The following is a 22525-nucleotide window of genomic DNA, read 5'->3' as shown; positions in this document are numbered from 1 at the left end:
TGGTTTTACTTCATGATGTTTGTATATCTTCTTTAGGGTATAATATAGTTAACTTATACATTAGTAAAATATTTTATTGTGCAATCAAATGTACAAAATATTATATAAAAGATTCGAACATCCTGGTAGCTCAAGTTTTTAGTAAATATAAAAATAAATATTTTAAGATACTTATACAAAACAGTTTAAATTTCACACCCATTCTCATATCCATATTTCTATTTTAAAATTCAATCGAAATGATGCAATATCGATATGTAATAATCGATAAAGAATAGGGGTTCGGACGACTCGATAAACGTTCGATTGTCCATGGGTCGTGGGAAACACATTTTGCATATGATTCCTCTGAGCTCTCGATGAAGCCAGACTTTACCATAGTTTAGTCTTCGTTGTTTTATTGTTAAGCTACAGTTTTATACCTCCAATGATAGATCGTAAAAATTAAGTTGAAATATCATGAAAAAGCTAGAGTAGTTTCAAAGTAGAGTTTTTGTGTAATAATGTTCCTAAATCCCATAGCGATTTTTAATGGCATATAAAAATGATTGGTAGAAAAAAGTCGACAAATATTTTTATACAGAAAATATCTCTATTGTTTTTCAAGAAACCACCTGTTGGGAAATTCAAGAATCTTTATTTAGAAGAGAAAATACGTAGCTGAAACAAAAGAAAAAAAACAGCTTTATTTTATACAAACATTTTATTTCAATTTTAAATCCATTGCAATCAAATTTTAGACCGTAGACTTCACATTTTTTAATAAAAAATACAGTCACGTCACACTCATAGACATCATATATGTACATATGTATATAAGCACATACGCACACTCCATAGGTTACCATATGACTCACATATAGTGCGTAAGACAATTACAATTCCCAGTCTTATCGTTCTAAATGCTGAAATTACTTGTTTCGCCCCACAAATTATCGACCACGCACTTCAAAGGTATTTTCTCAACAATTTTTGCATGCCTTCATGGGAACTAGCGAGATATGCTCCTTTCTTGCAGCTAATTAAGGCTGTAAGTGCTCGGGATCGGTTATTTGCCTTCTGTTATGCCTTTACCGATGTTAAGGCATTGGTCAATGTAATTTGGTTGTTCGTTTTGTTTATTGCGATGTAAGATATAAGGGATAATTTTTTGATATTGGGAATCAAAGATTTTGTTTTTGCTCTTATGAGAAAGAACTTTCGCTATTCAATGTAACATATTAAATGATACTTAGGTAGATTGAATAGTTCATTTTTTTAAATGTTTATCTATTTTTACTGATACTGAAGTTACCCTTTAATTAACACACATATATAAGTGCATAGTATGTTATAATTAGGGACTACCTCTTTTATAAGGTTCTAACTATGCCGTAACTAATTTAAAGTTCGAAATCTAGATCAGTATAATCTAATATACATATCAAAAACAATCTGTCCCGCAGTGTTTCATTCATTAATAACAAACCTAATTTACAAAACAAACATCACCTAATCCTTTAAACAAACAAGTTCAATGACCTCAAAAAACTTTAACATTAAAAAACCATATTAGCGGTTTAATTTATTTTAATATTCAATGATGCGTTTCGCCTCGGGCGTATTGAGTGTCGACCGAAACGGCCTGAGGCATAAAGCTTAATTTCCCCATAGAGAAATTAATTATATGGTAAAACAACATAATTATAGGTAATTATTGGCTGTCCGTCAGTCAGTGTTAAAAGGTTGTTTGTGTACGACAACTTTTGACAGGACATCGAGATAACGGATGTGAAAAAATGTTATGTGAAACGTTTTGTGAGGCCTTGTTACGTGATTTCTGTCTTATGGATTATGTAGTGGATAGTGAGTATATGTTGCAAGTGGTGCAAAATTGCACCTTGCAATAAGTTAATTTTGTAGTATCGTTAGAGTGATTCCTGTAGAAAAAATAGAAGAAACTTATCAACAAATGGGTATTTCTGTGTGACATATTGATGTCTTGGGTCTAGTGACTAAGATCGTTTGTGGCTGATCTTTGTTGGTCTTACTAAATGAAAACCCTCAATAGAAAGTTAAAATTTTCCGAAGTTTCTAAATTATTTAGGTCCGTAATCTCAAAGACAATATTTAGCAAATCCTATAGTCTCTATCGATTACTATGAGTACAAAACTGAATTTTAAATAACATTCCGTATGTATGACTTCTAAAGAAATCAGTGTTCAACTGTTTGACAAACGAAACATTACTTAAAACTAAAAACGGCCCCAATAAACCATCTATCGAATATTTTCAATCACTGCAATGTATCTATCATTAGACCATTTAGTGTTGCTATCAGCTCGCCTACATACAAACACTATTTATTACTATACAGCTAATAAACGAGCGAGAACGCGTTATAAATATAACTAGATAGTGACATATTAGTTATTTATCGGCCATTAGTCGCTCTGATGGTTGTAGTGCAGCTCAATGTTGAGTGGAGATCAAGCTTTGTTTATTAGATTTAAAAAATGGAGCACATTACGAGTAATTGTTTACTTTTGTTGGATATGATGAAATAGTGATTGACGAAAATGACGTAAATATAGAGATCTAATGGATACTTAGGCTCATCAATCAGTTTGTTGCTAGGATGTAATAAGTTCAATTTTCACAAGTAACAAATATTGGTGCGTTCTACAAATAACTCATTCGAGTTGGTCTGTTCTTTGTATATATTACTTGAGAAATGCTTTACGGGATCAATTACTTTTGCGAAAACTGTTCTTGAAGAGTCCCATATAATTGAAAAATAGGGAATCCTAGCAGATTATTATGTCAATCGTAATAGATAAGATATGAACGTTACTTTTTAATTCGAATAGAATAAAAAAGCATGATCTAATTAAAGCTTGTTCTCTACTTCAGTTTTATCAAATTGTAGTTAAACATGGGCTCAGTATAAAAACAGTTTATTGTGATTAGCTTTTAAATGATAATAAAACTGCCACCTGTTGTGTACCTCCGCGTTATAAAAATCATATGACGGAAGTTTTGTTTCTATAGTTTGAAATGAACTAGGAAGGTATTGTGTAGAAAATTATTACTTATTTATGTACAAGCAAAAGTTTGAGTAAAAAAGGTTCTAGACTTAATTTTGTACGTTTTGGTGTGGATATGGATACAAAGAAACTAGAAGATTTTTGTAAAAATTCTGAAAGATTTTTTTTGTAACCTATATCTAACAATGTTATTTAAACCGCTCGAAAGTGTCTTTAGTTTCTTCTCAGGTATGAAAATTTGTAATACCTAAAAAGTGGTTCCAATTTTGTTTATACCTTGTGTTCATTAAAATTTGTACGTCCGCAGAGTCTCGAGAGAGTTTTTAGATAAGAGCCAACTATCTCCTTAAAATTAAGCCTCACGAAAAACAGAGTCTTAATCGTCCAGACACCTGGCAAATAGTAAGACATTAACAGGTTAAAATAAAATACAAAACATACTTCCATAGTCCGTGAGACCCTGGCTCTAAGGCCAGGGACAAAAAACCACTCGTCTCCAAATAACTCACTTAGCTATAATTATAATGGACACTTTGTGCGAGCAATTTACGATTCGTTTCGATTCGACCTTGTCGGCAAATTTGTCAGAAATTATAACTTTTGTTCGCGAAATTACGTTGATTCATGTCATCGTATAATTGACGCTTTTGTAATAAATAATTGTGTAAACGGTATTGTTGATTAAAACAATGTTTGATGTTGGAATGTTCGGTTGCTGGAGGTTGGCATTGGACATCAAAAGGACTATTGATCAATCAACGTCGATTGTTGAGTAACATTTTGCTGCATCCATAGATAAGTGACATGATACATTAGAATATAGAAAAAGGTTACCAACGTATTCTTGATTCTAAGTAACAGCTCATCCTAAAAATTGAGATTGCTGGTGTTATTTCTGCTGAACGGTTTTAGTAGCATACATTCATCGTTAAATTTTATTTGTAAACTTCAGATAAAAAAGACAGTCTCCGTTTTATGTTTCAAACATAAATTTGTACTAAACTTTAAATATTTGTCAAATAAAAAAAAAACTTAACTAAAATTTTATCCTTAATTGCTTGCTTAACGTGTATTAGCACGTACTTGACATAATTCCAATCAAACATATTTAGCAAAACTGTCAGTGCATACATTACACCTAATTGCTTACAAACTAACGATTTATCGTATATTTTTGTAATAAAATTCCAATGTCTCAATCCATCATTTAGTTTCATTGATTTATCACTTGGCTAATAAATAAACTTTCACGATTATTATTGCCAATCATATTTCTAATACATCATAATATTTTTAGATACTTCGTCATTCACCAAGTAATTGTTAATTAATGTACATTAATCATTTGCATAGAGACTTGATGATTTTAGGGTTGGATCACACTTATGATTTTTGGGCATACTTGCAAAGGCAACATAGTCAAAAGTATAAATGTTTGTCAAACCGTTATGAAAAGCAATTGCTACATAATATCTACAACGAGTTACTTAACTATTGTTACGAAAATAAAAAAATGATACTAAAATTAGGTTACACATCACTTGCAACTAGTTAGTAAGATTTATTATTTTTTTACACACAAAATCTAATTAATGCAACACTTTTTTACATCTTCAGAATAACTTTCATAGAAAGGTTGAACTATGATCCAATATGAGGCAGAACCCAATATAATTATCTGCATGTGCCAAGGCTTACAACATCTACACGTATTATTTTAAATATCCTGGAGAATGAAAAATAAATGAATCATCTATAAGTTGTCTTGATCATACGCAAGTGTGAACCAGACCTTACAAACATAACTGATGACCAAATAGGTAGTAAAACATTGATCAGATAACACCTAACCTCCAATTTTATTGGGCGTTAAATACTTGTAAATAAATATTTCAAAATGTTCATACATAACTAAAAATATTAAATTAAAATCCATTCCTTGATCGATGCATAGATAATTTTATTACGTGTTTTGATCGGTGATGTTATTTTGAATTATTTTATTAAAGAAAATACTGCATTTTGTGGTTAGTTTTTGGTCGTTTTGAAAGTTATGCTGTTTCTGAATAAAATGGGTTTTTAAAAAGTAACACATAACATGGAGATGAACTGTGCCCTAAAGTGACAATACTTCACGGAAATTTTAATACAAGTGCAAAGTAAACTTATACAAAACTAAAATCAAACTATAATTTGATACATATTCCTGGTCATGGCTTAAACATATATCCTTTAAGAATAGCTATAAAACATAATACAATTATTTTCACACCCTAAACAGAGCAGTAATGAAATCATTTTTTTTTTATTTCATTTGTTTAGTGGGATTAATCTCTGAAACTACCTGAAGTATTTTAAAAATAAACTATTACTGTGTGATAGCCACATTCACAAATACTATAAAATCTAGCACCACGCTTCGATAAACGGAAGCAAAAGTGGATAAACCAGAGAGTTTCGCACCAAGTATCAAAATAAAAATAACTAGTATATTTAAATAAACACAGGTCCTATTAGTATCAAAACAAATGTACGCTCTCCACCTGTGCCTTACTTGTAACCACCTTACAAGTTACTATGTAATTCGGTACCTGTTTTAAAATTCAAATTATATGTTAATGTGACATAGCGCGGCTGACACTAATTGGATTAACGTGCTGTATATATATACAGGGTGTGAAGTTGTAGATAAGTGATAATGTATAATGTTTGTATTGATAGTGACGTCAGTTCTTTGCTTATTTTGTTATAGATATAATTTTGTGATGATTTGATATTTAATTTAAAGTTAACGGCGGTTTTGTATGACTTGAGGTATGGATGTGAATGAAGCAAAGGAAATTTGTAAAGATCGTACCAAGTGGCGTTCTCTAGTCTCTGTCAGCCCCTATGGGAAGGAGGCGTGATTTTATGTATGTATGTTTTATTACTATTGAGACTTTGGTTACAATGTGATATGTCAGTCCAACCGTACACTGATCGATTAAGTAATTGAAAAAATTATGTATGCTTTTTTGCAAAAAAGATTTATTCTACCTATCCTCATATATTATAAGGCATGATTTGATATCTATGAAACTGGTCGTTTTAAATCCAATAAACTATATTATATGTAAATAAACATTTACATATAATATAGTTAAGAAAAAAATACTATAAAAAACAGAAAAATCCTTCAATCTAGCAGCTGTTACGCTAGCCGTTCCTACCACGATACAAAAACACCGTTTAAAACCTTACATTATCACTAGTCTAGCTACAATTTACTGCAAGCGTACAGTAATTATTTCTAATTACAGTGCAATGGTAAACGAACAAACAATCGCGATGCGTCGATAATAGAGCGCTAAGTGTCGGCCGTAGTGCGCATGCGCGTAATGATACATCAGTGATGCGCTGCGCACACGCTTGCGCCGCCTCTGTATAGGATAGAAGATCTTTCTAGGTTATTTGCGATTGGTTTATATGTGTGATTGGGTTTATTGATTCCTAGGGAAATAGAGTAGAAGGAAATAGGCCTTGTTTTAGTCGAATTAATCTCAAGTTATAGTCAAATTAGTCACAATATCAACATTTAAGGATTAAGAACAATTCCTTATTTATGCGTGTTCGAAACCAGATCGTAATTGTGTTCTCTTTTTCTCCTTGTTCTTGCTATGGTTGTATTTTCTAGAAATTTTGAGTATATCAATTTCTGTGTATATTGAGTATTGTTTGGTACTGAATATTGTGTTTTACAATTCTACTGTTTTGATCTCTTACACCGTAATAATAATATTGATCTTTAAATAGCAAAAAAATCCTGGGAATTCTATTCAAGAAACGAAGTCCAGATGATTAAAATCCAAAAATACGTTCGTACAGAATCATCTAAAACCTTTTTAACAATAAGAAAAACTAAACAAGATCCGGTTTCAGACAAACCCTGGCTGCAAGCCAGTGTGTCAAGGTCAGTAGCAATCTGGGTCCTATTCATACAAGTAATACACGCCCGAAGAGATTTATGACAACGTTCGTATTATTACATTCATAGTATTGAATATTAAACTTAATAAATGTGGCCGTTTGTTCTAAGTCTCGCCTTGAATTTGTGATCGTTGTATGTAATTTTGTAAGCTTATGGGATTATATGTCTGTGCAGTCAAGGGAATAGGGGCGTGTTTTTAATTATGTGTTTATATCAGTGGTAGTTGTAGTAAAACCATAATTTGTTAAAGGATGGAAAATGTTGTTGAAAAATTATTATTTATTAATTTATTAAATCTATTTAAAACGATGTCAAACTGTTACTTTAGGTCTTATACGGGGACCAGATGCAAATGAATAAAATTTACAATAGAATAGAAATTAAAATAACTATCTTCAAACGTTTTAAACAAAAAAGACATTGCATTAAAACTCTCTCAAACCTATCGATCAAGCTATCAATTTAATGGCTTGAGTGCTACAAAATTTGACAATGCTTAATCGCTAAACTTTCGCGGAATCAATATATATAACAGTATGGCGAAAGCCCTCCGCCCCACATACGTAAATTAATTTATGGTCCCCAATTTATGACCACCATGACCTCCTCGGGCGGTAGTTCGAACAATTAAAACCACCACATAACAAATTTACAACATTCTTAATTAAATTAATTGTCAGTAAACTATTCTAACAACTATTAATGCCTTGGGTAAGGTCGGAAATAATAATAATTATTTTTTTATTCGTATCGATTGATACAATCGATTACGACACGCGTTTACGATTCGATACAATGGCCGATTCGAATCGATGAAAGACGAGTGACGTCGAGGAGCGCACGTGTATCGTTATACCTCTTTGTTGTCGGCTAAAAGTTTATCAATCATCGTAATATTATGAGAGGCGATTTATTAAAGTTCATCTTGTACTGTGGAGAGGTAGCTGTTTTGACATTTTATGTAATCAACTATGCGGTTTTAATAATCTTCAGTCGAAAGATAGTTACCTACCATACCATGCCTACCATAGTTTAAGTGGGATGAAACTTTTAATAGGACATAATTATTGAACTACTATACAGACAACTAATAGAATCTCTACTCCTAGATTGACTATTGAAATCCGTAGCAAATATATCATACATTAGCTATCCGCAACTGTCTATTCGTGCCTGTACTTAAAAAATACGCTGTTTATTGTAACGATGTTTACTTTCATTTAAAAGACGAATATAGAAGGAATGTATACTTAAAACTATGTAAAGGTAACTTGGGTAATTAGTTAATACTAAAAGTAACTAAGGTAGATTGTATAATAGTTTAAAAGGATCGATTTCTGTTTACGCGTAACCTATCACGACGTTTGTAATCGGAAGCTTGAGCTGTCTTATTTTTGTAATTAAAAAATACATTATTAAATTCAAATTTGATTAATATTTGCATAATTTTAAAAGCGAATAAATGTATAATTATACTTAGAATAAAATACCTAGTGGGTATCCGTTAGTTTCCACCAAGTTAAAGTAAAACTAAATTTAATATGAATAATAAATATTAATAAATAGCTTAAAGGTCTGTGGACACAATAAATAAAAACATGTACCATTATTTCAAGTCATTCAATACCCAAAAATAGAGTCAAGTACATTCGACATTTATTTTCTTCATTTAAGCACAACCTTAGAATCAAACCTAGGACTTCGACCTTAATAATAAAACAAAACTTTATACTGAAAAAAAAACCTTCACAATTTTTTACTTCAACATTAAAACAATACTCTTTTTTATAAAACCATCAGGCCTAAAACACATTCGACCTCTATATAAAGTCACAATTAAAAGCCATCAAAACAAAAAGCTCAGAACATCAATCGCATCCATTCAACCACGACCTTAAGAACAAGTACTCGAGCTCACTTTCAATTGTTTTAATATAAAAAATATAATATTCATATAGATATTTTGTTACGGATCGAAAGGTCAGAATAAGATTGTATTCATACTGGTATTTGTTGTATTTCGTTTTCTTAACTTTAAAACCTTTTAGGTACGTATTATAACCGACTTCAAAAAGGAGGAGGTTCTTAATACTTTAACTTTTTGCAAATACTATGAGCCATTCTCTTGTCTCCGCATACCCTATATGCATGTGAGTCTTATATCTTATCACACTAGGTAATCTACTTTGCTTATACCTAACAATCTATTAGTCTCCTACTGTTGGGTGAGGGTCTACTCCTGAAAATAAAAATCTGCTTGTTCACTAATTATTTCGCTATTTGAGGATAGAGAAGTTCATGTCAGAAGTGTACAAGATTCGAACCCATGATCTTTGTATCGCAAGTCTGTTTTGAGTAGCACCAATTTTTTCACACGTCCTTATCCGTAGTCCTTATTGCGTATCAAAATTGTTTTACAAAACGTATATATTCGTCGTATTTTTTTTATTAACATAATACTAGCTTATGATTTTCGCAACACATTATAAAGCTCTAACAAAAATCCTGCTATAGCATTTTTAGAAATCTATACTAATATTATAAAGCTGAAGAGTTTGTTTGTTTGATTGTTTGTTTGTTTGTTTGTTTGTTTGTTTGTTTGAACGCGCTAATCTCAGGAACTACTGGTCCGATTTGAAAAATTCTTTCAGTGTTAGATAGCCCATTTATCGAGGAAGGTTATAGGCTATATATCATCACGCTGCTACCAATAGGAGCAGAGTACCAGTAAAAAATGTTTCGGAAACGGGGAAAATTTCGACCCATTCTCTCTTATGTGACGCAAGCGAAGTTGCGCGGGTCAGCTAGTGTCCAATAAAATCATCACCAGTGTGTACACACCCTTACCAGTAATGATGATTTCATCAACACATTCACGTAGACATAGCTTTTGACGCGGAAGTTCTTACATTTTGGAACAGACCTGTAATGTATACGGATGTCTGGGATGTATGTAAACATATTTTTTTATGTATGACTCATGTATGTGTATGTATGAATGTATGCTCTGAATAGATCTAAGTGTATCGTTATCTTACAATCTCGTTTTTTGTTGCAATATTTTTTGAATTAGTATTTTGTATGAATTTTCCTTATAGTTAATTATGGCGTTTAATTACAATTAGTTAAGGATACTGTTAATAAAAAGCACTTATTTTGTAATTTTATCGTTAATTACCTATTTTTTCACTGCACCTTTGGTTTTATATTTATACTTTTAGTATCTTTTAAACTATAGATAAAGAAATGTCAATCGTATCTATTAAACTTTCGCAATGCCTGTTGATTCAAACGACTCAGTCTGCGACCACGGTCAGTGTATCCAACGTCAAAACGTCAAACACTCTAAGATAAAATCCGTATCCGCGTTAATTTCCGATTTCTATGTCATAATAAAGTAATGTCAAATTTTAAATCGATAAACAAAAATTTCACTCCATCCAAAATAAAGTCCATTTCGAGGAAGAATGGTAAGTTACTTCCGAGCTTGAAATTAAGAATCAAACTCATGACTTCTCGGTAGAATGAAAATAACCAAACTATAAGAATCATGACATTAAATCAAAACAAAAAACCTAATCGACCACACAAACCTTATATTAAACACTAGCTGACCCGCGCAACTTCGCTTGCGTCACCTAAAAGAATGGGTCAAAATTTTCCCCGTTTTTGTAACATTTTTCGTTGCTACTCCGCTCCTAATAACCGTAGCGTGATGTTATATAGCCTATAGCCTTCCTCGATAAATGGGCTATCTAACAATGAAAGAATTTTTCAAATCGGACCAGTAGTTCCTGAGATTAGCGCGTTCAAACAAACAAACAAACAAACAAACAAACAAACAAACAAACTCTTCAGCTTTATTATATTAGTATAGATTACATAGAAATTGCCAAAGTATTGCGATATTGATTGATTGATCGCTCGTCTTAACGAGTATTTACTTTCAATTACTGAGCCATAACTCAAGTTCAAGTTAGACCTTAAACCGTATGTCAATTGACTTAGAAGGGTCAATTGTTGCTTTGAGGTCAAATCGGTATATGGTTAAGGTTCTTGTTTGTTTTAATTGTAAGAAATTATAATGAGTTTTACTTCAATCACACAGATGTTGGACCTTCGGTTTTCATTATTTTGAGAATCCCACTGGAATAGGTAATGAGATTTGAACCCAAGACTACGATATTATAACGAATACTATGATTAGTAAAAACATTAATTAACTAATAAGTAAGCTAACATTTTAAAACTATTGATATTTTGTATTTGTTACTCACAAAAAAAACTTATGACTTACATTACTTGAAGTTAAAATTCTGAATATCAACCATTACAAAAATTAAGTAATATCAAAGGAATAATCTAATTTTAAAGTTTCTACAGAAAGTTTTCCAATCTGGAACGCTACACGTCTTAATAGATATAATAAATGAAACATGATATGATAAGCAGTTTTTAAATTAAGTTTAATCCCAGACCTACAAACAGCAAATAAAAGCATACAGTTTATATAACACTATCCACAGTACATTACAAAATCAACTTAACACAATCTAATTAACTATATTAGCTCACTAAACAAATATGTATGAATGACTTCATCTAACGAAAGTAATAGCACATACAAAAAACATATACGTTCCTTGATGCGTGATACAAAAGTAAGATTACAACATTTGTATGTAACATTGAATTAATCTACACTTGTTCAGAACCACTGAACGACACAACACCCCTGTCATTACCATTACCAATGTATTATAATTAAAATTGATGACTTAATCATCTGCAGTTTCAATTTTTAATGAAAAGAAATATCATATTTCATTCGAGTTACTTCGCAATTTTTATTTGTCAATGTTGACAGCCAATCAAGGAGTGTGCGTGATTTATTTAGAAAACCAAATGTGCGTGTGAATAATTTGAAGGTAATTGCGGTTTTAGTGTAACGAGACTGTGCCAGGGACTGCCTTATTTCGCGTCAATCAGTCAACGCGTCTGTTTCATACAAAAGACATCAACGCGTTACGTTTTGAGATTTTGGTGTCAGCAAATCATTATAACCTGTTGTAATTATGTTCTAAATGACCTTTACAACGTGTGAGTATACACCGTTTAATAAAACGGCAACAGGTGTTTAGATTACGTAAGGTTTGTAAACATTACGTTTTTCCCAAATAAACTCAAGGCGATTTATAAAAATAATTACACGTTTGAAAAAGTTCGTGGGTTTCGAGTTTCACCAGTTCACACCTCTAGTTTTGAGTATTGCATCGAACGCAGTTAGATCATTTTAATAATAGATCCCATATATTAATCGGCGTCGCCGCCCAACCGTTGCTCTATCTAATTTCTAATCTAACTACAACTTAATTAATAGCCACTTGTTGAAATCGATTTCGAGCTTGATTTATAAATCGAATGACCTGTATTTACGCGGCTTATTCGAATATATTATATCGATAAGAAAACGTAAAACATTTTTTTCTGTTTTTTGTTTATTTGATGAAAAGGTTGATAGAGCGTTTATCGGAATATTTATTAAAAAAAATAAATGTCAAGGGGATCAAATAATTCGTTTGAGAATTTAAATACTATGAACGAATGAAGATTTATTATATTCTCAACACGTTTAGAAGTAATTAATGTTCCTTGACACAGTAATAGAGTGTTCGTCATATTTATAAAAACAAAGTATTTCAATTTAGTACTAACATCTGTTGAAACGCTAATAATAAATGTGTGGTCAATTTATTTTATTAAAGAAATTTATTTGCGTGTAATTCGCAGAATTCAATTTAAAATCGTTTTACTCTTGACGGTTTTTGAAAATTGACTCATAAAGTCTTTATTTAGTTTGACTTCGCTTTTTGGAAATATTATTTATAACCATTTAAATATGTTTTTTAAAAATCTTTGAAATGTTTTTATAAGACATTGGTCGTAGAGGTACTTCATAAAGTCATACAATTAAAATAATAAGTATATATACAAGCACATAGAAATATTGTACTATTTCCGAATTAAGGTAATATGTGTGCTTGGTTGTTACGTATAATACATATACCTTTTGTTTAAAGAAAAATACAACCTTACAAAACTGTGCTTTAAAATCAAGTTTAACCCTTATCACTGCCCATCAAAATCAGTATACAAACAAGAAACCCTTTCTCCCACACCATCAAACGTCAATCCCGGCGCTAATGTAAGACCCGGTACACATGACAAGCTAATTTGTTTGACACGTGTGAAGCTTTAATTGCACCTCAGTGTGAACATGACCTTAGATTACATTTTATTACGCCACTAGCTGACCCGCGTGGCTTCGTTTGCGGACACACTTGCATCCCCTATTTCAGATCTTTTTTTTTTTTTTTAATAACCCATGTCTGTCCCACTGCAGGGCAAGGGTCTCCTCCCAAACAGATTATTATTATTTCAGATCTTACTTCCGCATAATAATATGTTTTACAGACCGACTACGAGAAAACTAAATTCTGGTTACCATAACTTACTAAGTACAAGCTCTTATTAATATGGAATGAGATAACCATTTACGAGTTTTCTTGCAAAAATATTTATTTTATTTCTCTTTGAGCAAAAGAGGAAATGTTAGGAAGGCTGACTCCACCACTGACATATGGGATTCATGGCATGGAAGAAAGAAAGAGAGAGTTGTTGGACTAAAATGTTTCTCTTAATCTTCCATCGTCCACTATCTTCAGCCATTACTTTCAAACCTTAGTCGTTTATTACAATTAAAAGTGTCCTGTAATTGATCCTGGCTTTTAATTACCATGCTAAATACCTATCACCAAAATCATTTCAGCAGTTCAGTAGTAATAAAGTCACAGATAGATAAACTTTCGCATTTATTAAGTATGTTTGACACGAGTGAAGCGTTAATTGCACGCAGTGTGAACACGACCTTACTATGACTTTTTATTTCGTAATGACAGATGGATTCACGCGACTGGTGATGTGTTAGCTAATTGAGAAGTGCGAATATTTTTATTTTTTGAATTGTACAAAATAAATTACGGTGTGATTTGTTTAAATTGCAATTTGGCAGCTTATACTTTGTTATGTAATAATAAAATAAATATATTGTTCACTACTGTTCCCGAGCATGATTTATAAAACTCTTTGAGTACTTTTGTTGGCGAATTATATTTTGACTGCTGTTCCTGCCCAAATCCTTAGAACTTTTTACACCATACCGAAATCACCGTTCCCGAATATGATTTTCAAGCAGTAATAACATAACACGGTTTCATAATTTATTTACAGAAACCCAATTATTTACTAATCTTTTTTTCTGATGCAACAAAAAATCACCACAAAAATTATAACACAAAAAAATTACCCCACTTTTCCAAACGTCACCTGCATCTAATTAACACAGCAACAGTAGTACTACAATCACAGCGAGTGATAGACAATAGACTTATTTGAGAGCAACCCGAAAAGGCATCGCACGAACCGCACCTCGTGAGCCCAGCTACAATTTCCTCCATAGTAATTGACTCTAGGATTTGCATAAGTGGCCACTACAGTTCCGCTAGACATTTTTAATGGATACAAATGTGTGAAGTGCACTTCTGGGAATAGACCCATTTTAGTATTCAGTGAGAAAAAGGATGGGACTTGTGCAATTGTGTTTAGAAAAATATAGGTTATAGTGTGTGGTTATTTTTATTTTGGGGAACTTTAAGTTTAATATCATTCACTATTACTACTAGAGTATGCATAAATGTGTTATGTACGCATCAACATATTATTATGCCTTATTAAATTAGACATAGGCGTAAGAAAACCAGTTCCATTTTCCGAGATAAGTAATTATAAAATGTCTTCCAATTTTCAAATACCACAAACGTGTACAAAATACTCTTCAAAATACGCTGGATTAACTGTGAAATAAATTTCAATTATATAAACTCTTACAAAAATAACATACCAATTCCTCAACCTTTAAAAACTACTGCAAAAATCTCAGTGAATTTTACCACCTACACTTCCCAACAAAAAAACAACACACACTCTTTACCCAACAATACGACATAAGAGGTTCATTATTAAAAAGATCCGTAGTGTCCACACAGCCGGGCGACAGGAATAACTGGCAAGATTGACGAGATACATACCATTAGGGGCTAACGAACAACTCAATTTAGTTAGCCACCTGCCTTGCGGCCGAGAAATAAGCTCGCCTTTATTCCACAGGAATTCGGCGTTAGGATTGTTTGGTTTATTTCAACTGAAGCTATTTTCAAACGTAAAGAATTTTCTTTTGAAAAAAAAAAGATCAAACAATTTAATATAAATAGCATATACATGAAACTTAAAGGTATAAGCTAAGCGGTCGTTGAATTTATTTTAGATGATGCAGAAAAGCCAACCTTAACATTTACAACTAAGCACTTTTGGAATATGTTTATCATCATAACTGCGTATAATTCAAAAATTATAGCTAAGTTATTAGATTCGCATCAAGTACCTACTTTTAGGGAGTTCACGAGGCTTTCAGTACTGTCCCGCCACTCAATCCTATGGTTCAAGCCATTCATATCATCTGTAAATCATGGAATAAACCTCACCTTTTTAATCATACATGAATATTAAAACAAAACTCTGTGATAGTACAATATTAAATATATACTTGACTTGACATATTTAATATTGTGCTATCACAAAATTAATTTCAAACTAATACATGTTCCATTTTAAAAGTGTACTGATAAATGCACTGTACATTAGAATTGATTAAAGTTGGGCGAGCGCGTTTCAAAACGATCGCAGTTCTAATTAATTAGTGTAACGTTTATGGGTGCGCACGCGCCGACGTTATTTATGTACCCGCTCCATACATTTGTACAGGTTTTTATGGCTTTTGAATAGTGCATTTTTTGTGGTTTATCAATTATCTTCTTCATAAATAATTGAGAAAATTAGATAGTGATGAAGACATTTGATGATGTGTCAGAGTTAATCGGTGATTGCTTTTATTTATATGTAACTAGCTTCCCGCTCGCGGCCTTACTCGCGTGGAATTTCCAAGAATTTTGTAAGGAATCTTCATACGAAATTTCGACTTTCTACGCATAGTAGTATGTGCGCTGTCCATCAGCCACTCAGTAACGGAAGAGTTTTATATATATTGATGATGAACTAATCAAAGCATTTCTTTTTATGATCACTAATCACACACATATGCTTACTGATTATGATGACTTATAGCCGATTTAGAGAAGAAACCAGCCAAACTAGCCGTTTCATATGTTTCGAATTATTTAAAACAAATCGTTACACATTTTGAAAATATTAAAGAAGAATGAAATGGATTGCTATTAATTTAGTTCTCATTTTTGACATAAATCTTATAATAATAACGGTCATTAAGACAACCTTTGGAACAAATAAGATTAATTTGTATACAACGCCACAAATTAATAGAATGCATTTTAATTAGACATTATGCTAACAAGATTAACTGCGAACAATTAATATAAACTTTAATATACAAACTCGAATATTTTTCGCCTATGATGGGAGATTACAAGATTATTTTATTTAAGAATTCTATGTTGGTACTAAAATAAATTTATAAACTGCATACTATAAAGTACACTGCTATTGTTGCGCGTAAGTAGCACTATGGGATAAAGGAATTGTTTTACATTCAATTAGGCCAATTCAATTTTGTTTTGATCGATTAGAACATCACAATGTCGATACCGGTATTAAAACTATAGACAGCATTAATACTTACGTCATCTAAAAATCTTTAACATATTAAAATTATCATCATCGCGGCATAACAAGTCACAATAAAGAACAAAGTATAAAACCGCAGGCATTTTTTAACACAAATTTTCAAGAAAATCTCACAACATTCGCAACAAAAATTTTACTAAAACAAGCAAAGCCTCAAGCACTTATAAATATAACACTCGGCCATTCGTTTGTACTGAGACTAAGTGATTCAAATGTGCGCACATTTGTCTACAACTCTCACAAATTGTTTTGTTACATTAACTTAATGTTAACACGGAAAGCGCCGCTATAGGTAATTAAGTGTACGTCATAACGAATACGTGAGGGAACTCGTTTTGTTTACGATTATGAGTTGTAGAAGTTATTTGAGTAGTTGTTGTGGTGTGTTGTATGAAAAGTTGACAAGTGTTTTCAAGTTATGTATATGTTATATAACTCTGTTACACGTATTTTTAATGTTATTAATATCATAAATGCAGTTTTTTTGGAATTGTTTGTTGCGCTTAATCGTAACACTATTAGACATATTAAGATCATAGCCTCAGTGGTGTAATATAGACATTAAAATCTGGCGTAGGCTACTTGTTTTCTAAAAAGACCAAATATTGAACTTTATACTTTTCCACAAGCGAGCAGCCTTAGTCTGTCTCCGGGTCTGTTGAAAGAGAAACGATAATACCAGATGTAAAAACTTGTCATATTAAATAAATACCTTGCTATAGTCTAGAATAAACTGTAAATGTAACTTAGCGATTTATTACAATACTACAGAAAAAAATGCCTATTTCAATACATCAAAAATACCAAACTTTTAGATATTCATAGTATCAACAGCTCAAAACTACAACAAAACCCATGTCTTACATACATCCCTACATAAAACTGCGACCTTTCTATCCTGTAATACGTTTGACTTAATTTCACCACAGCGTTTACTCAAACTATCAGTGGTACAGTGATTCAGTGAGCCATTTGTGCGCAATCGTACGCATTAGCTTCTCGACGAGCGATCCGTCTTCTTGTTTACTTTAGATTAGCTGAACACGTGTAGTGCGTGAATTTGTTATTTGTATGTATTTATATAGACTTGTAAGTAGTATATTTATTTCAAAACAGGCTTGTAGTAAATGTACCAGAGCTGCTTGATATATGCCGACATTTCATCTGTCTTGCATAATTTTTCATCCATATTGGATGCTATCATGGGCAATTCAGTCACCATATTGCACTTTACATAGCTGAGAGATGCTGATAACAATATCAAAATTGGAAAGCCCTATAATACTTCCTCAGACAATTTACTAGAAAATTAATCCTTAGATTTTAAATATAGAATAGGATTAATTACACATAATAGATGATTACTGACTCGGTTTGGATAACATTTCAAATTGTGTAACTTAACCTAAACGTGTTTAGGGAATGGATGGATCTTTATACTCACTGACTTCAATACTTTACAATGTCATCGTAGTTAGTACACAAGCATCGACGACATGCTAGACATCAGTACCTCGATTCTCTACCACTATCGACTACCGACAACCGGCTAGCTATCGAAATTTTGACATTTAGAGTGTACTGCCAAAATATTTCCTACGACGACCGTCAGAGACGCTGATCAGATTTTCATACAAAATTTCTCGATGACAGGTCGGTTGTCGGTAGTAGAGAATCGAGCCACTGCTCTTAAAGCTACAAACAAAACAGCAGTATAAATATCGCACTATAACGGTGAGGAATGCATTATTAAAACGTAATATCTACAGACGGTAGGTGAGTGCGCGCCGATGTCTATCCGCCGCGCAAGGAATTCTGCCGAACAGATATCTAAGACGACTCAGAAGTACTGGTGAAATAATAGGGATATTTTAGCTTTAAGGAATGAATGAAGAGCTTACTGTGTTTAAATTAACTGTGTCAGTGTGAGGCGTATATTGTTGAATACTAAAAGGTATTTGATGTAAGCGTTAAGTGAAGTGTGTATGTTGTAATGTATCTTCTTATTAATAAGACTTTTTAGTGATAAATTTAAAGTGATTGCTGTTTAAGTGTTCGGACGCAAGAGATGATATTATCATTGTTCTACGTCTGAATATTTTTTCATTCAGTGATAAGTATTTTATTAATGATTAACTACTTTTATACGAAGCATAACTAAAAAACACGCTTTTTCTTCAGTTTTTCGGCTGTGTTCGCCAAATATTAACCTTATAGTTAAACTTGTCATCAAATGAAACCATTTTAATAACGACTTCCGCAAACATTGAACATCAAACTGAGCTCTCAAATAGTACAATAGTAAAGTTGTCTGTGTGAGACTTGGCTAGGCTTAGTTATAACTTATCAATATTCTAATCCATCCTCGACTGAAACCCTTTTGAGATAGTTTAGAAAGTGTAAATCCCTTACATTGAGCGGGGCCATTAGAGACGAGAATTATTCCACGATAACTTATCGATATAATCGGGTGGTCGCCCGCTTATTGTTTATCGATGCTTCCTGGCCGCCGGTCGAGAAAGTATGCAACGATACAATCGATTAATTACGAACTATGTTTGTCCCGTAAGTGCGCAGTGACATCGTTTTTGATACGGCGTGGGACGCCGCGGGGTATGTCACAACTGTTTAGAGATTATACATCGGCTTTTATCTCTTCAATTAAATTACATAACGGATTAATTTGATGTGAATTCATTAGCGTTGTCATTGTGGTGGTTGACTTTTTGAAGCGGGGATGAAGGACTAATGGGTTAAGTGGCAAAGTAATAAATGTCAGCTGTAAGAACTAGATACTTTTAAGACTCAATGAGTCGACAACTTTTTATTAAATCAGACTTACTAGTTATATCTTCAAAAGTTGTACTTGTGCATGTGCAGATTGGACCTGTTCTTAGTTCACATTGAAATTAATTTTATTTTTATACTTAAATTATTCTTTGAAAGAAACGTAAACCAGTGCACATTATTGCACTATGCAATGAATTGAAGTCTCACACCCCTTTAGATAACAACTATAATAAATTTAAGTCCCCAACCCGCACTTGGTCAGCGTGGTGGACTGAAGGCCTAACCCCTCCCTCATTACGGGAGGAGACCCTTGCCCAGCAGTGGGACATTAATGGGTTAAACAACTAAAAGACGGTATATAAGGGATGATAAAAATATCTGACAAATAATTTCATACAAAACTTCTCATACATTGTACACCAGCGAAAGTCACACTTATGATGTCGTAATTTCTCATGTTGACTAAAGAAAGGTTTCACAATAGTTGTATGAGTGATACAGTGATAGAGCGATGCGTTGAGTAAGAGCACAATACTCTACGTAGAGTCTCAATAGAGATGTGTATCAGTGCGGCCGCTCCAAATTATCGATTGTTCGGATTTTACTCTTATGATTGTAAAGGTGAATGCACATGGAATTTGGAGTAATTTGGATAAAAAAGCTGACATTTTTAAACGAAATGAACGTAACATTGTGAGGCCTGTTTCAAATAGACGATTTCTAATAGTCAGTGTTTGTCCGTTTTCGAAAGATATGATGCAAAGATTACTTTTCTGTCTTATTATAACAGCAAAAGAAAGTAATAGGTATTTTTCCAATAACAACAATGATAACAGCTTTATCAAATCCTTGTTTTTAAGTTATTATCCAATATGGCCATTTAAAATGCGGAAACAAGCTGAGCAGTTTGAAGAGTTAAACCCAATAATTAAATCTATCAATATTTTCGCTAAAACAGTACCTGTACCATCAAAACTTATACTGAATCGAAAGCCTGCATCCACTTTCTTCAGTGTGAAACTCACTTACATTTCACATTGTATCGAATCGTTACGAGTTCTTGTCGTCTGTTGATACAGTTGAATGTGTATCAACATTACGTTCATATTAAGTGTTTCATCTGCTTAATGTCACTCTGTCTACACTAAACGATCTTTGATAGTCTGTTTGAACTTTCACATAACAGACTGTTTACATTTTATTACTATTGAATTACTGGCTAACAACTGTGCGAATTTGTTTAATTCCAGCTTTGCAAGGTAATGCTAAAATCTTCCAACACCACTTTAGACGTAAATGAATTAAACTATTTAAATAACCTGTTTATTTAAAAAACAAAAATACATTCAATATACATATGTACTTAGAAGTAATTTTTTTTTTGGTTATTTATAGATTTATCTTGATTATGGTAAAATTATCTAATCATGTTCTTTTGTTTACAGTTTTCAAACGCTTTGACATCAACCAACAACCGTCCACTACGCTTAACTTCGGATTTTCTAAGGTAAGTATTAAATATTATAATTTTCTTCAAACCTTCGAAAAACATTAAACTATGGGGAGGGTTTAAAAACATTAACAATTAAACAGTAAAGGACTATTATAAGGGTGTACAACAAAAACTAAAATCTATATAATTAGACCCCTAGAAAAGGGTGTAAGGGCGTAGAAATAATAACATGTTTTGATAACTCCTAACATTAGTAAACAGTGTTCCATACATTTAGCGGCAAAACCAAAAGTATAGCACAAACCTTAACTTAATTAATTGAACCTTATTCTTTAAACTTTTCCCACGCCACGTCAATTCACATTTACAAATTCTCAGTTCTTTTAAAGTACCAAATCTTTGCATCCCTTTCGCGCTTATAAATTTACAGTACGAAAGAAAGAGATGGAGAATACATTTGAATCATTGCGTAAGGCCGTATTAGTGGGGTGTGGTTAGTGGCAACCACTCATTAAGTTTAGTTCTGGGGGTTTTAATCATAAGTTGGAAGCTATTTTTCATATTAACCGGTACATGTTCATTATTGAGTCTTTTTATTTGTGTGCACAATTTGGATTTGTTTGGTGCATTCACAGGGTTAAAATTGTTATCCTTTTACCTTTGACTGTACTCTGTAAAACATGTAAAATTTTTAATTTATTTGTGTTTAACCCGAGAAAATGTCCTTTTATTTATAAATGAATACAATTAAATACCTTTAACTTTAAGTTGACTAGCCACATGAAAAATTGCGCTCATTGTGAGGTTGAACGTAGCAAGAAGCTGCACCTCAGAGGGAAATGACATTGGAGACGTAGGAAAGGCGAGCGCTTGACAAAACTGATGACGCTGATGTTATGTCTCGGTTACTATAAATAATATTTCGTACAGCATTTTTCTCTGGTTGTTAAAGAAAATCGGATCAAATAATACAAATACCTGTATATTTACTTCTCAGTCAAACATTGCATGCAAATCTATAAGTAAGCATTACTAACAGTATTATTCCTTTAAGATAACAACAAAGTAATATAAAATTAAGTTTATGTGACAAACTCTCGAAGCGATCGCGGCGCGATTGTGTTGCGATTGAAAAGCGATTGTTGAACTACTTTGTTTATTCGTGTTATAACTCAGGTGTATCGCAATGTTTGATAGTGGAATGAGAGCACTGGATATTACAGCTTTTGATAATTTAATAGATTATGTGGTTAAGATATTTTGTTTATTTCTATCAGATATTCTCGGTAAGAAGTAGGTTTACATACATACAAACTTAACCATTTGACCACAATGAACGTTTCTTGCTACGATTACTACTAATACCCCTTGCTTGATTCACGTCCATGCATCAAGATTTATGCAATATCTGTTTAATGACTTGTCATACATGACTTCTGTTTTGGTTTTAAGTAGTATTCATCGATTTTTGGAAAGAGAACACTGTGATTGGGTCTTTCACTACATATGCT

At 32.4% G+C, this 22525-nt stretch overlaps 1 protein-coding gene across 1 annotated transcript in view; it reads left to right on the top strand.

The window, feature by feature from the left end:
* The window catches only part of dysf (neuronal PAS domain protein dysfusion), a 127834-nt gene that overhangs the window by 43315 nt on the left and 61994 nt on the right, over window positions 1-22525 (top strand). Inside the window, exon 4 of the mRNA XM_076128519.1 lies at window positions 21007-21068. Coding sequence (XP_075984634.1) covers window positions 21007-21068 — 62 coding nt within the window. The remainder of the gene's footprint in view (window positions 1-21006; window positions 21069-22525) is intronic.

The sequence above is a fragment of the Anticarsia gemmatalis genome, chromosome 21 (assembly GCF_050436995.1).
Source record: "Anticarsia gemmatalis isolate Benzon Research Colony breed Stoneville strain chromosome 21, ilAntGemm2 primary, whole genome shotgun sequence".
Lineage (NCBI taxonomy): Eukaryota > Metazoa > Arthropoda > Insecta > Lepidoptera > Erebidae > Anticarsia > Anticarsia gemmatalis.
Note: the sequence above shows the minus strand (reverse complement) of the source record. Positions and strands in the feature narration are given on the sequence as shown.